The sequence below is a fragment of the Telmatherina bonti genome (assembly GCF_933228915.1).
Source record: "Telmatherina bonti genome assembly, chromosome: 8".
NCBI lineage: Eukaryota > Metazoa > Chordata > Actinopteri > Atheriniformes > Telmatherinidae > Telmatherina > Telmatherina bonti.
Window position 1 is genome coordinate 25203835 of NC_136626.1, and position 16651 is coordinate 25220485.

At 37.0% G+C, this 16651-nt stretch overlaps 2 protein-coding genes across 2 annotated transcripts; both read left to right on the forward strand.

Annotated features, from left to right (window-relative positions):
- Nucleotides 1-503: 503 nt before the first annotated feature.
- Nucleotides 504-2419, forward strand: LOC306759905 (L-selectin-like; the record flags this gene model as incomplete). Its single annotated transcript, XM_079245652.1, has 7 exons — nucleotides 504-555; nucleotides 656-734; nucleotides 853-1254; nucleotides 1387-1491; nucleotides 1600-1791; nucleotides 2157-2289; nucleotides 2392-2419. Exons 1-7 carry the CDS (start codon nucleotides 553-555, stop codon nucleotides 2417-2419), a joined length of 942 nt encoding a protein of 313 aa, XP_079101778.1. The 5' UTR covers nucleotides 504-552.
- A 2969-nt stretch (nucleotides 2420-5388) lies between these two features.
- On the forward strand, nucleotides 5389-10996 carry LOC306759906 (E-selectin-like; the record flags this gene model as incomplete). The annotated part of the gene is made up of 11 exons (XM_079245653.1): nucleotides 5389-5416; nucleotides 7902-8300; nucleotides 8433-8537; nucleotides 8647-8838; nucleotides 9000-9191; nucleotides 9303-9491; nucleotides 9582-9767; nucleotides 9970-10158; nucleotides 10285-10464; nucleotides 10570-10702; nucleotides 10802-10996. 11 exons carry the CDS (start codon nucleotides 5389-5391, stop codon nucleotides 10827-10829), a joined length of 1821 nt encoding a protein of 606 aa, XP_079101779.1. The 3' UTR covers nucleotides 10830-10996.
- Nucleotides 10997-16651: the final 5655 nt, after the last annotated feature.

The window sequence follows — 16651 nt, forward strand, 5'->3', positions numbered from 1 at the left end:
GAAGGATTTTTTAGCGAGACCTGTAAGGACAGCAGTATAATAGTCAAGTCTGCTCGAGATGAATGCACAGTAAAGATTTTTTTTTTTTTTTTAAATCTTGCTAGAGAAATTAGTCCTTAAATCTGTGACATGTTTTTTAAGTGATTAAAGGTCGACTTCACAACTGTCTTAATGTGACTGCTGAAATTTATTGCACGTTTTTATTTGTTCTTGTCACTGTTCCCTTTAAAGTTTGAATGCAAAATCCTTCCAACTTCATGCATGTCTGCGTATTAATAAAAAGGTTAATGTTATCAGACAATGGCATCTCAACAAAAGTAAGTTTTTATAGCCATCAGTCAAAGTAGAGAACAGGATGTGGGTGTGGAAATTCCAGTCACAAATCTGATAATGATGGATGTTTTCAGGAAACTTGGATCCGCCAGTCCTTTTTTCATGCAGGTCATATAAAAGGAGAAGCTCAGCAACATAAAACTCAGAATCCCTTTCTCCTTACACAAAGACACATGCACTAAAACAGTATTTTTTAACTTACCATACATAAAAATTGAAATGGTGAGTGTAGAAGTGTCATTAGAAATGCACTTCTGTTCAGTTGTAACTCATTATTGATGGATATTGATGGATATTTATTTTTTCTCTTTGATTTTTACAGGAATTCAACTTCAGACCAATTCTGACCAGTGGATGTAAGATCTATGTCTCATGGATCTGCTTGTTCTTTCTTCACTCAAGTATGTAAATCCAATGCAGGCATGAGTTTAACTGTCATATTTTCTAACATTTCTAACCAAAAAGAAGTTCTCCTTATTGGAAGACAATCTAATATGCGTCTCTGTTTTCTCTTCTCAGTGCTGTGCATGTGGACAAGTGAGTGCTGGTCCTACTTCTACTCAGACAAGAGGATGAACTGGGAAGATGCTAGAAGCTGGTGCAGGGTGAACTACACAGATATGGTTGCAATCCAAAACCGGGAGGAGATTCAGCACCTGAACAACTGGCTGCCTATGAAAGTTGGCTACTACTGGATTGGGATCCGCAAGATAAATGATGTCTGGACCTGGGTTGGGACCAACAAGACTCTGACAAAAGAAGCGACCAACTGGGCAACAAATGAACCAAATAATGGCAATAATGGGGAAACCACAGGGAATTCTGAGGACTGTGTGGAGATGTACATTAAAAGGGAGAGGGAGACAGGAAAATGGAATGATGAGTGGTGTAGAAAGAAGAAGACTGCTTTGTGCTACTCAGGTGAGAACTTTTAAGCTGATGCCCTTTCTAATTATCTAACACTCCACTGATTTTACAAACTAAAAATTATTTGCATTAACTGGTTAATATAACTTCACACAAGACATATGAATGTGTTACATTTTTCCTCAGCTGCCTGTAAGAATGACTCATGCGTCTACGGAGAGTGTGTTGAGACCATCAATAGTCATAAGTGTGACTGTTTTCCAGGGTTTTATGGAGAGAGATGTGAGCATGGTAAGAAGATACAACATTTTAACCATTTCACATTTTTCTGCACTTTTTTTACACTTATATTTTACGGGACTTGGCATCTAATTGTTGTATCCTGTTTTCTTTTTACAGTTGTTGCATGTAAACCAGATGTGTTGATCATCCCAGACAAGGGAAATCTAAGCTGCACTCATAAGTATGGAGAATACTTCTATGACTCCTCATGCCAGTATTCCTGTGAGGTAGGATACCAAACCAGTATGCCAGGACCTCTGAGATGTACTGCCGATGGAAACTGGTCAGAGCCGCCTCCAACATGTGAACGTGAGTGGAGATGTCTTAGAAATATACATAGAACTCTGCAGACAAAGTTTAAGCCAGTCTTTGAACTGCAAGGAGCTCACATTACTATCTGTTCTGAAGATGGACAGTGGATAGAGGTCATACCAATCTCCAGTGGTATTGAAGCATATTTATGTAGAATTGAAGGGTTGCAGCTTTTTATTTACAGAATTAAAAGAAAAAACTCAGTAACTTTTGCTGCTATATTAAGATGCCTTGCTGTCTTGCTGTCCTTTCTGGCAGCTGTAAAATTCCCACACCCAAATGGGATGGAAATTTTAAAATAATCAATGTATGTTTGAAATAGAATTAATCTTAAATAAATTCCTTATCTTTCCACTCCACAGCAGTTTCATCTAATGAAGTTATTACCACCAGCTTGGCAGCAGGGGGCTCTGTCTTAGGCTCTGGTCTGCTGATGAGCGCTTTGTGGATCCTGAAGAAACTGAGAGGAAAAGCATTCAAGCTTGCCTTTAACAAGTGAGATGAGCAATGATTTCTTTTTAAACAAACTTTGCATTTTTAATGTTTGTAGAGCTGTAGTACTCATGCTGTTCTTTCTTTTTTCTTTTTCCTTTCCAGCAACCACTCGGACATGGATTTGCTGTAAAGAAAACCTCCACAGATCTACAAAAACTGCGCTGAAAGCCTCATTTAGAAAGGAAAAGATTAGACTAATTATAACAGTATATATGTAGGTTTTTTCCATGATTTCTGTGGAATGATGTTCACTTATAGATTTCCTCCCAGTGGGAGCTTTACATTGAGCATATTGCTCTAAATCTTTATTAAGATGCTTCAAAGGTTACTCACTTTATCTTACTGCACATGTTTTATCCAGTAGTGTATGGACTACAATGTAACATAATCGCTATGAACTATTTTCATTAAACTGATTATTTTGATGCTATTTATGCAAAATATTGCCAATTTTGTATGTTAGACACTGGTGGCATTTGTTTAAAACTTGAAAATCATCTACATCTGCATGACAGAATGTGTTGTATATGCAAAACTAATCATTGTTGAATAAAAGAGATGTCATTTTCTCATTAAACATGCTACAGCATCAGAACTGCATTTAAAATGCTGCATTTACATCACTCACATTGGTGCAAAAGTTCATTTAACAAGGTTAAGACAGTTTACACATTTTTTCTCATACTGCAAGAAGTTGTTTCACTTCAACAGTTCGGGAGGAAGTATTTCCAACACAACTCAGACCCAATGTCTATGCATGTCAGTTGTCCACTGAAAAAGTCAGCAGAACAGAATAGAAGTGACATGATTTACCGTGGGAAGCATGCAAAAAAGAAAGAATCCTGTTGCTGACAGTCTGTTTTAGCATTATTTTAGAGAAGTCAGTTCCCTATGTGTTAACATTTTCATGAGACCAGATCATGATAATACATGTGACTGAAGGTAATAGCATACATTACTTATCTGCAAAAATTTCATGCTTTACTGACATATTATGAAGGTAAGACATTAAGCAGAATCGCGTAATCATCTTTTCTTTACAAAAAAACTAACAGATAAGCTAAAACATTGATGGGAATACCACAATATAAACATTTCATTATCTCAACAACTTGTCATCGGTGATATCTTTTGATATGAAAATGTGAAAAATATTATTTTAAAAAAGAACTTTAAGTACAAGTTGTCATTCAACTATAACATTTAGTGTTTTATGTATGATTTTAGACACTTAAAAAAAGCTAAGAAATAAACTAAATAAAAAGGAACTGGTTGACATTACTTTTAATATGAACTTCAAACAAGAAAATAAACCTGCTGCAAAGCTTTTTGAGTAAATTCATCCAAACCTAAATAAACACTCAAAATAAAACATTAAGTTTGACAAAATTCAAATAGCTTTTCGGGTTTATTCATGAGTTTGAACTTAAAACAACTCATGTTGTTTGAGATACGCTTTGAAATTTCCTGACCTCAAAACTCCCAGTCCCTGGCTCATTTGATGGCACATTAACATCTATGTCCATTTCTGGAGCCATCTGCTGACTGCTTCTTCCCAATGATTAGATACCGCATTTCACAATTTCTCTTCTGGGACGCTGTGTTTATATATTAACACACTGGTACTCTGACTAATATAGCAAAGAAAAGCAGGAAGACATCAGAGGAAAAGGAGGAACAAGAGAGAGCAGAAGAGTTAAAATCATACTGGAATGTAAAGATTTTGTGTCCCATTTATTGAATGTATAATTAATGTCATAGTGAAGGTCTCAGAGAAAAGTCACAATGAAAACTAAAGAAGGAGCAGCAACTTCAAACTAATTTTCCTTGAGAAGACACCAAACAGCACCTGAACTTACACACAATTTGAGTACATATCAGCAGGAGATGTCTCAGACTGAAGGAAACACAGAAGGTACAACACAGATAAACTGCTATTAGAAATTTGTTGCTTATTAACAACTATAATTTGACTTTCACAGACCCCTAAATGAAAAGAAATGTTTAAGTTTGTATCAATGTTTTAGTTCTTTTCCAGTGGTCAGTCATATTTTGTATTAATGGATTCATTGTAATTTCATGATTGTAAAGATACCCATGGCATCATGATTTCTGAAAACATTTAGTGCACCAGACCCCTAAAACTAAAATGTCGATAACTACTGGTCTGCCATAATTTTTGAATAAATCAAATGACAGGAAGACAATATTCCAATGTTATGATCGGGATGAATGACAAATAAGACAGAATCTTATTATTATAACCCCACTGTTTGTAGATTTGAGTCAGATTTGACCTAAAAAAGAGCTGTCTTGTAATTATTACTGGATTGCTGAATTTAGTGCTTTAACTAGACTATAAGGATATGTGTCATATACCAGAAAGATGTCCAGGTTGCATGATAGAACATATAGTTTAGAATGAGTTGATAACACGGGAGGTACAATCCAAAACATAACTCATGCTATTGGCTTCAGCTTAGCAAAAAGTTCATTGGATAGCAAACATATTCATTCATTCATTCATTTTCCGAACCGCTTATTCCAATTCAGGGTCGTGGGGAAGCTGGAGCCTATCCCAGCTGGCTTTGGGCGACAGGCAGGGTACACCCTGGACAGCTCGCCAGTCCATCGCAGGGCCACACACAGAGAGATGAACAACCACACTCACGCTCACACTCACTCCTAGGGGCAATTTAGAGTGACCAATTAACCTATCAGGCATGTCTTTGGATGGTGGGAGGAAGCCGGAGTACCTGAAGAGAACCCACACATACACGGGGAGAACATGCAAACTCCACACAGAAAGGCCACTGACCAAACCAGCCAAGGATTGAACCAGTGACCTTCTTGCTGTGAGGCCACAGTGCTAACCACTGCGCCACCATGCAGCCTAGCAAACATATATTTAACTTTATATATTTGACATTAACAGTCAAAATCTCAGTCCATAATACGTTGGTCACTGAGGATGTGAGATAAAGTGAGCTCATAAGTTCTTTTTTAGTTTACAATCAGTCATCTTTACCTGTTTCTGATTAAATAATCATCATTTTATACTACAAGCAGGTTAAGATCATGTTTGTCAATTTTGCTAGAATGGGGTCTGCCTTCCTTCTAGCAGAAAGTAAGAGTTAGAGGACATAAGTGAAGAAAGAAGAAGTGAAGCTTGCTCTGAAAGACATAAGCAGGTTGAAGAGAAGAAAGAAGAGGAACAGAAAGACTGTAAGAAGGTGAGCGATGCAGAAGAGCGTCTGCAAGAGGGACCAGAACAATGGCCAAAGAATCTCACTGATAAACAGGAAGAAATGTTATTCAGAGACAATGATTCTCTTTTTCTGTAAATATAGATTAAGATGAGTGAAGTGTGGCCATCTGACTTTCATTACTCCTGTTTGTTATGGCTTTCTACATATAGAGGCTAAACTACAATCATATTTATTATATTTGTCTTATACCATGGTGGAATTATGTAAAAACAATTGTCAGTTTATGGGCTCCCCAAGATGATTTGTACATGGGCCCCAGAATTTCCTGCTACTTCCCTAGGGAAGGTCATAATAAAATCCATGCTCAGGGCTCAGCAGCATTAATGACACACATAAGACTGCACATTTCCACTTTTTTTGTGTGTGTTTCTCTAATTTAGCCCACTGCCACTGCTATTAAAAGAGAAAAAAAGAACAATCTAACAGTATAGTACACAGTTCAAAGCTATCAGGGGGCTACCTCTATACTACATTACCCTGTCCTCGCCCTTATATCTACATATAGATGCTCCACAAGCATTAATCATGAATGTTCAGTAAAGAAATATGTTGTAAATAACTGTACTCAGAGGGTATTGATTAGGTATTTCAGTGTCACATGGTTTGATGTAAGATGATGACAAATGAATGCAAAGCATGTATTCAATTTTAGTTCTTGTTTTGCTTTACTGTTTTTTTTTTTATTAATAATTTTATTAATTTACATTTCTTTTTGTACTTCTAATTGTTTTAATATACTTTTATTGTATTTTATGCTTTTAGCTATTTTAAATTTGTTTTATCTTTAGTGTTTAGCATTTTATTTTGACTTTTGTTGCATTAAAGTGCTTTATTCATAAAGCTGAATAGAGTGAAGTTGAATTGAGTTTCTGTTGCTCTGTGTGAGTTAATTAGAAAGTTTATATTGTTTTTCTGGGAAGAGGTGGAGGTTGGAAGGTGTCAAGGATAAGTGGCTGCTGTTCAGTGTTTTGAGCCAAACAGGAAGGATATGAACTGTCATTTTGGAAAAACGAGAAAAAGAAAAAAAAAGCAGGCGCCTCTGCTCCGGCATTACATTGTACCTTTCCTGTTCCAAGACACTCATGAAAAATGTGAACCCCCCGTCCCCTACTAATATGTATTGGCATGAATGAATCATCAAATTGGCTAAGCAAGTCGAGATAAAATTTTGTCTGAATTCCTTTTAAACAGCTCAGCAAACATATTGCCTTACTGCAGCTGAAGTTCAGATATTTGCTCTCAATTATTGATAAAAACCTCTACAACTTAAGAGGGACTTTGCTGATCTGAAATCTCTCTCACATACTTTTACCAGGTAACAGGATTTCAAAGCTTTTCCAGACAAATTGCCTTTGTAACTTAGACATTAACAGTTTTAAAGAAAAAAAAACTAACACATCGTCTTTAAAACTTTTTTTTATTTTATAAATGACTTTGAAAAGAGGTGTTGAAGTTGTTTGGCCCACTGTTACTGAAGCTGAGTATTATATCAATATATCAGTGCAAAAGTTACCTCTACTAAATTACTACTCATTTTTCTAACAGACTGCACAAGTTTTAATCATGTGTGGATAATAAACGCCTCTTTAAAAAAGTATTTTGTGCTACAAAAAGACCTTTGTATGTAATATGGTTTTATAAAATGTCACAAACATCAGTTGACAAAATGAATATATTGTAATTAATTCTTCTTGACTTGTTGCTCTTAAAAATTATGGTAAAAATAGACACAATAACTAAGTGACGTTGTGAGACAATGCCACCTAATATATGTTTCTAAGTTCTTTGCCCTTAGATAAACATAAGATTTAGCTTTAAGGTCTTCTGTGGAAGTAGAAGGGGGGGTAATTTGGGTTGGGAAATTCCAGCCGTGGCTCTGATTGTAGTTTCCAGGAAACCTGGATCCAGCCATAGACGTGTATAAAAGGAGAAGCTCAGCAACATAAAACTCAGAATCATTTTCTCTTTTATTCAAAGAGACACTCAGACTAAAACCGTACAAAGATTTTTTGGCTGATCATACACAAAATTGAAAATGGTGAGTGTAGAAGTGTCATTGGAAAGGCTCTTCTGTTCAGTTATGGCTCATTCTTGATGGATATATTAATCTACTTCAATTAATTTTTTTCCTTTTTATTTTTACAGGAATTCAACTTCAGACTGATTCCGACCAGTGGATGTAAGATCTATGTCTCATGGATCTGCTTGTTCTTTCTTCACTCAAGTATGTAAATCCAATGCAGGCATGAGTTTAACTGTCATATTTTCTAACATTTCTAGCTTTAAAAAAGTCCTCCTTACTGGAAGACCATCTAATGTACACCTCTCTTTTATTCTTCTCAGTGCTGTGCATGTGGACAAGTGAGTGCTGGTCCTACTTCTACTCAGACAAGAGGATGAACTGGGAAGATGCTAGAAGCTGGTGCAGGGAGAACTACACAGATATGGTTGCAATCCAAAACCGGGAGGAGATTCAGCACCTGAACAACTGGCTGCCTAAGAAAGATGGCTACTACTGGATTGGGATCCGCAAGATAAATGATGTCTGGACCTGGGTTGGGACCAACAAGACTCTGACAAAAGAAGCGACCAACTGGGCAACAAATGAACCAAATAATGGCATGATCACAACCACAGGGAATTCTGAGGACTGTGTGGAGATGTACATTAAAAGGGAGAGGGAGACAGGAAAATGGAATGATGAGTGGTGTAGAAAGGATAAGACTGCTTTGTGCTACTCAGGTGAGAACTTTCAAGCTGATGCCCTTTCTAATTATCTAACACTCCACTGATTTTACAATCTAAAAATTATTTGCATTAACTGGTTAATATAACTTCACACAAGACATATGAATGTGTTACATTTTTCCTCAGCTGCCTGTAAGAATGACTCATGCGTCTACGGAGAGTGTGTTGAGACCATCAACAGTCATAAGTGTGACTGTTTTCCAGGGTTTTATGGAGAGAGATGTGAGCATGGTAAGAAGATACAATATTTTAACCATTTCACATTTTTCTGCACTTTTTTTTACACTTGTATTTTACGGGACTTGGCATCTAATTGTTGTATCCTGTTTTCTTTTTACAGTTGTTGCATGTAAACCAGATGTGTTGATCATCCCAGACAAGGGAAATCTAAGCTGCACTCATAAGTATGGAGAATACTTCTATGACTCCTCATGCCAGTATTCCTGTGAGGTAGGATACCAAACCAGTATGCCAGGACCTCTGAGATGTACTGCCGATGGAAACTGGTCAGAGCCGCCTCCAACATGTGAACGTGAGTGGAGATGTCTTAGAAATATACATAGAACTCTGCAGATGAAGAGATTTTACATTTACCAATGGTATTGTGATATAAAGTGATGCTTTGTGAAGCTAATTTCTAACAACATATGTTTAAAAGGGGTCTAATTTATGTTTTTATCATGTTTTCAACAGTGGTGCAGTGTCAAGAACTGCCCCAGCCTCAGAGAGGATCCATAGAGTGCTCTGATCCTTTGGGCCCTTCCAGCTACAAGTCTACTTGTGTCTTCGCATGCGATGACGGATATGAGCTGAACAATTCCCTGTCAAACACCCTACAGTGTACATCATCAGGAAACTGGAATAGCTCGCAGCCATCTTGCACTGGTACAACAATTTACATCATGTTTTTACTTTTTAAAGTTTCACTTATACTAATGCACAGGAATATTTATATGATTTGTATTTTACTAAAACTGATCTCTATTTTTTTTTCAGCTGTTCAGTGCTCTACACTCCAGGATCTGGAGAATGGTGTTGTTACTTGTGAGAATGACACTGACGTGAGATTCAGCTATGGAAAGAGCTGCAGCTTCAGCTGTGCCAGCGGCTACCGCCTGATAGGACCAAGCAGGGTCACATGCACATCGGCTGCAGAGTGGAGTGAAAATATGCCTCACTGTGAAAGTAAGAGGACCTTTTAAATTTTGTTCCACCTTTTTATACCCAATACAGAAGACTTTCACTAAATTCCCATTTGACACTTTTCTGTCTTAGCCATCACTTGTCAGAATCCAGAAGGACAAGCTCACCTCATCACAGACTGTTACAAACCTCTTAGTGAACTGCAACCAGGTTCCACCTGCAGCTTCAGCTGTGAGACAGGCTTCAGGCTACAAGGAGCAAATACCTCTATCTGTTCTGAGGATGGCCAGTGGAGTGAAGCCATACCAACCTGCACAGGTATGGAAGGCTGCAGCAGTCTGGGCCTATAAGGTTTACTCACCACAGTAATTTTCCAGACAGTGCCATCATTTAATGTTGCATGATCTCTGATGTCTCAATATTTATGAAATGATTTTATAGATGTGTTATTTATAAAACAGCAGTTTGGTTAGAAAAAAGAAAAAACATTCCTTGACATCTTTTGCTCTCTCTTTTTCAGCTGTTCAGTGCCCTGCTGTGTGGGATCTAGAGAATGGTGTTGTCACATGTGAAGATGGCACAGGGATGAAGTTCAGCTATGGAAAGAGCTGCAGCTTCAGCTGTGAGACAGGCTTTAGGCTACATGGAGCAAACACCACTCTCTGTTCTGAAGATGGCCAGTGGAGTGAAGCAATACCAACCTGCACAGGTATGTACACATATTCATGCGGTAATGTAGTATTTTACTTGCAGGTAAAAAAAAAAAAATATCTGGACCCTGTAACCTTTGCTGCTAAACTAAGATCTTTCACTGTCTTACTCTCCTTTCTGACAGCTGTAAGATGCCCACAACTTGAGGCTCCTGAAAATGGAAACATGGCCTGCTCGAAGCATGAGCCAGTTTTCAACTCGCAGTGCTCATTCACATGTAATCAACAGCACGTATTAGACGGACACGACTTGCTGACCTGTGATCATCATGGCAGCTGGTCTGGAAAGACGCCTACTTGTCAAGGTAAAACAAAGAAACAAAAAATACTCAAATGGATGGAAATGTTAAAACAATCAATGTAGGTCAGAAATAGAATTCAGCTGAAATAAATTCATCCTCTTTCCACAGCAGTTTCATCTAATGAAGTTATTACCACCAGCTTGGCAGCAGGGGGCTCTGTCTTAGGCTCTGGTCTGCTAATGAGCGCTTTGTGGATCCTAAAGAAACTGAGAGGGAGAACATCCAAGTTTGAATTGAACAGGTGAGACAAGCACAAGTTTCTGTCGAGCCAAATGTTTGATTTTTAAAGTTTGTAGAGCTGTAGTTCTTATGTTTTTTCTTTTTTCTTTTTCCTTTACAGCAACCACTCTGACATGGATTTACTGTAAAGAAAACCTTCCTGGTTAAGATAAAAACTGTGATTAAAGCCTCATGTAGAAAATATATAATTGGAGTAATTATATAAGAATATATGCAGAATTTTCCATGATTTCTGTGGAATGAAGTTCACTTATAGATGTCCTCCCAGTGGGAGTTTTACATTGAACATATTGCTCTAAAAGATCCTGGATATGTGACTTGCTTCATCTTATTGTAAATGTTTTATAAATAATTGGTTGAACACTTTCAATAAACTGATACCAGCATTCATATACTATTTATTTAATGGTTTGCTATTTTTGTATGTTAGGCACTGCCAACTTTTGTTTGAAATGAAACCTTTATTTGTTAAAATTCATCTTCATCTGTGCATGTAAGTCTATGTAAACTATTAAAAACTTTAAAACAAAATAATCTGAGATGAAATTTTTTTATCATTCATGTTGCAGCATCACAACTCTTAAGAAACAGCAATTACCTCACTCATGTAAGTGCACAGGTTCACACGATAAGGTTAAGCTGGTGGCGTTTCTTTACTCATGAACTTTTACACAAAGCTTATTTCCACATTCTTTGCTCATACTGCAAGAAGTTGTGTTTTTTCAGCAGTCGGTGAGGAAGTATTTGTAAAAAGAAAAAGCCCAGACCTAAGGTCTATGTAAAGCAACCCAAAGGTCACCACCGAACAGGTTAAAGTCTCAGTGAGAAGCATATGAGGGAGGAAGAAACCTATTATGAAGATAATGGGTTTCACAAATCATCATCATTATTTTTTAGATGTGTCAGCATTTTCATGCACTAGAAATACATGAGGTCAAAGGTGATTGCACAACCTTTGTTTCTGTCTTACTTATCTGCAAAAATAACTCATGTCTACTCTCAAAAATGTTAGTATGCTGGGAGGCAGTGCCCCCAAAACATAGCCAACAGCAAAAGATACTGTGCTGTGCTGGCTATTTCCTATCTGATATGTAAAAACTGTCCATGTAAATTGGTGCAATGTCCAAGTTTTTGTCTATTCTTTCGGATGCTTTTAGTCTTTTCTTTGTAGGCCTTAACTTCTGTTATTATTATGCTGCTGACACAGTAGAAATTCTGAAATCTCTATCAAAAGACATTTCCTCATGAGATCAGTTTATTTATAGATTAAGACAGACTGTTTTAAAAAGCAGAATTAAAAAAAATCTTTCTGACAATTAATCGAAAGCCAGTGAATACGAATGTGCTGTGAGATGAGTAAAGGTCTGTCTTCGATCTACAGGCAGCAAGTTCCACAGTCTAGAAGCCACCACTGACACCTCTGTTTACCAGCCTCAACTTTGGGACAATTAAAACCTGGTAATTATCAGGTCTAAATTATCTGGAGGTCACATCAGGCTTCAAGAGGTCAGATAAGCAAAAAGGAGAATAGAAGATTTGGACTTTAAGGAGGCCATGTCAAAAAAAAATGTCTCAGATTAAAAAGTTTCATGCAAAGAACAAGAACAAGTGGAAGAACAAGCAGAGCATTTTGGACTTGGGTTTCAAGCAGTGGCACCAAAATACTTCACTGGTGGACAGCACAATTAGTTCTGTCAGATAAAGAAATATTTTTTGTTGTATTTGTTCTATTATTGCAGAGGTCTTTGCCGTGCTGGGAAATGAAACATTTTTTTCACCAGTTAAAAGTAGTTACTTCTGAATCAACATGTATCAGAAATGGAGGGCGGGGGGGGATTTCCACTGAAAGATTATCCATCTTTAAGTAAATCACTCATCGCCTCTATTCAATCCATGTCACTAACATCCAGCTATTCTATGATAATGTAGGACTAACTTACCAAAGTCAGACCATAAAACCTTGCCATTTGATCCATAGCTGCACTGAAGCAACAAAGCGTTTATACTGAACTGTTGAGGGGCACTTTTTTAAGCTGGACACAATTAGAAAAACTGAGATTTACCTAAAATTGGATTACTTTTAGTTTTTGAAATCTCACAATTTTAGGTAAGTAAGAAATACTTTTTATTATGACATTGTAAGATCATTTTCTTATAAAGTAAACGCTTCTTATTATTTATCTTAAAACACACAACCAGCGGCTCACTGAAGATGAAGTGGACAGTGATTCTTATCCTTGGTGGGTTTTGAGTTTTAACACAATGTAAACTGTGTTATTGCTAATTGAGAATTTGCTGACATTAATAAAATATCACACATTGCTCTCCTAAACTGTTTTAGGTTGCTTTTTAACTGAAACTACCTTGAGCTGGACATATAATTACTCAGATGAAAAATTTACCTGGATCAAGGCCAGAGAGTGGTGCCAAACTCATTTCACGGACATGGTGGTGATCCAAAACCAGCAAGAGAATGATTACATAGTCTCCCTGCTGCCAAATAAAAGTGCAAGTCCCTATTACTGGATTGGAATCACCAAAAACCACTTGAATGAGACTTGGAAATGGATTGGGAATAACAGCACGTGGATTGGCAAACATTCATGGGCCCCAAATGAACCGAACAACAATCACGACAACGAGTTTTGTGTAGAGATCTATGTCACCACAGAACCAACGCGAGGGAAGTGGAATGATGAGAAATGCTCCAATGAAAAGCAAGTAGTTTGTTTTAAAGGTATGTAAAGCGTACCGTTTTGAGCCAAAGCACGTGTTTGTCTGAAGGAAATAAGTGGTATTGCTTTAGTTTAAAACAAGATGATCTGTTTTTCTTATCTTCGCAGCCCAATGCAATTCAACATCATGTGAAAGAGGAAAATGCCAGGAGACCATAGGCAACACAACCTGCCTCTGTGAACCTGGTTTTGAAGGCAACAGGTGTCAAACACGTGAGAAGAAAGATCTTGACAGTTTTTGTCGCACTAAGGGCAGTGAAATAAAGATTATGTGTAGCACCTCTGGCATGAGGATAGTAGTTTATCAAACAATAGACAATATGAAGGTCAGCTAGGTCAGGTTTCATTTATCAAACAGAAGAGCCAGATTGTGATAGATATCTTTATAGATAAAACCATTCAAATTACAAATTTGCCAGCTTTTTCTACTCAGTAACCTTTACATTGTTCATGAACTCAACCTGGTCCTTTTTAGAACATCAAACCCTGCATCTGTTTCCTTTATTTCCTGAGATCTAGCAGAAGATTGCATTCAAAAAAACTTTCAGCATTTTGCCCATTCAAAGGATATCATTATTACAATAGATATCTTTATTATTTTAAAGTATTATATAACTTTATACATGTTTAACCTGTTTGTGCCCTCAGCTGTGACATGCCCCCCTCTGTCTCTGCCTGATAACGGATACCTTAGCTGTTCAAGTGGAAGTCGGATATTCAACACAACATGTCAGTTCAAATGCCACGGTTTTCTCATTATTGGCTCATCAGGACTGACCTGCACTCCTCAGGCTACTTGGGAATGGAATGGCCCAAAACCTGTTTGTGCAAGTAAGTGTGTAATAACAACATTTCATATGGAAATAATAATGGCTACATCAAACCTCAGCCAACCGCTTAAGGTCCTGTTTTTACTAAATTTCTGCAAAAAAAAAAAAAAAAAAAAATCTAAACAATCATTATCATAATCAGTCCAATGTTGTGTACACTGTCAAAGGCTGCATGACTGCATTTTATCTCCTCAGGCTATGAACTGATTCTGATGGTTGTATTAGGATATGGAGCCTTATCCTCCTTCTTCTGCATCTGTTTCTGCTGCTTACATCACAAAAAAGTAATTGTTTCTTAATTAAGTCTCACAAAAATAGAAGGATTTGTGTAAATACCATTACAAAATCTCTGATCTGTTTGTCTCATAATTTCCAACAGGAAAGAAACATACGAGGGAAAAGTGAGTATTAAACATTTATCCCAAGCAGTTCCACCTTTTCATACTCAATATGTCATCTTGTGGATTGAACAATGTTTTACAAAACCTTAAATCTTAATCTGTCTTTCAGGCAACCAAGAGGTGCGACAAGTCCGCCAAGGGGTGTGAACAAATGAGTGACAGCTTAATTTTCACTAACATCTTATTAAAATATCTATGAAACTCCAACTTTGTCTACATATTTGCACTCGTAATAACTATTTTTATGCATTTTAACATTCGCTGTAATTTGTACGAGCATCTGTCACATAGCTCTAAGTTGTGGGAAAAATATCATTTGATATATTCCTTAGATGCAATTATGTTTATATGATTTTATTTTATTTTCTACTGGAACATTTCCATGTAAACTGAAACACTGGTGTTGCATATTCATTAAAGGGAATTAAATATATTTTATTTCACAAGAGTATTTGTGAGTGTGTGTGTGTGTGTGGGGGGGGGGGGGGGGGGTAATTTGGTATAAGTTGCATAAAGGAAAGACATTATAATAGTTGGAAAATATCAATACTAGACTTGTTCATTCAGATACTGTATGTCTAACTTTAGTCCACATTTTCACTTACTGTGTATTTTTAGTTTATTTCACACATCAGTGGATCCACTCTGAGTGACGAGACGAGGACTAACTATGTGTGTCAGAGTTAAATCTGGTCAATTTTGTTGGCTTTTTGCTTGTAGTTTATGCATTATTGTCAGTTTTTCAAAGCTTAGGCCCGAGTAGCACAAGAAAAGCACAGGGACAGATATACATCTATAGCAGAAATGGCGACAAACCAGAAATGGTCACATGTCATTGGTCCCGTCACAGAAGCACGTTATTGACAATGTGATCATCCAGAGCAGGGATGACTTGTCAACTCTCCTCTGCCAATTAACCAGAAAGTGAAAGTGGATTGGAGGTTTTCAGACTCGCTGGAAAGTGGAAAGTAAAACAAATTAAAACTAGGCATCAGCAGAGCCAGATAGTTTGTCTATTTTTCCAGTAGATCAGTACCGTGCAAAATTTAGATTTAGAAGGAAAGGCCAAATAAAAAAAATAAAACGTGTCAGATGAACAGTGAATTATCTTGCACACAAGTGCAAGATCATTTTTGATCGAGACATCTATCTCAATTAAATTCATCACAGCATGAAAATTTAGGAATATATTCGCAGCTTCTTGGATGGGAGTCCTGCAATATACATGTAAACAGTGGAGAATCATACCTGCAAATGGTTGCCAGGTCCTTCAGTCAATGCTGTACAGTAAGTGAACAATATATAAGACTGAGCCATTAATGTTACCAGAAACCATGGAATCACTGACATTAAATCAAGACTAATTAATTACAGAGCGGCACAAACAAGTGGCCACACAATCATACGGCTGGAAATACATGCATCATGAATTTCCCTTTTAGTAAAACTAAAAACATTGTTTCTTTGCTGCTTTTGTGCCTGCTGACCTAAAATGCCTTTGCACAAAACCATAAGTTCCCAAAACCACACCAGATGTTGAGGTATTATCAAACATATATTTATAACTATACACTGACCACATCATTGGTATTAGTACTAACAACAAAAGAAACATCATACACATGATTAAGTACTCCCCTGTTTCATTCTGTGTGACTTTGTTAGATTATCAAGACCAAAAATGGGTGTAAGCCATGGATAAAAGTCTTTCTAAAACTTTCCAAAAACATCTTTTACTCTGAAATAGTAATTTTTTTTTATCTGGTTCCTCTCCTAAGCAAACCTTCAGCTCTTTCTGCATTTTTCATTGTTCACCCCAGACGTAAGGCTAGTGCCAGCAGGCACTGGAACCAGTTTTTTGTTTTTTTTTGTCATACTAACCAAATAACAAAATAATCATGTGAAACCTACAAGGGTCACCGTGTACAGATTGTTCAGCATATCGCTTTCAGATCACACCCATCATCACTTTCCTTTACACTCA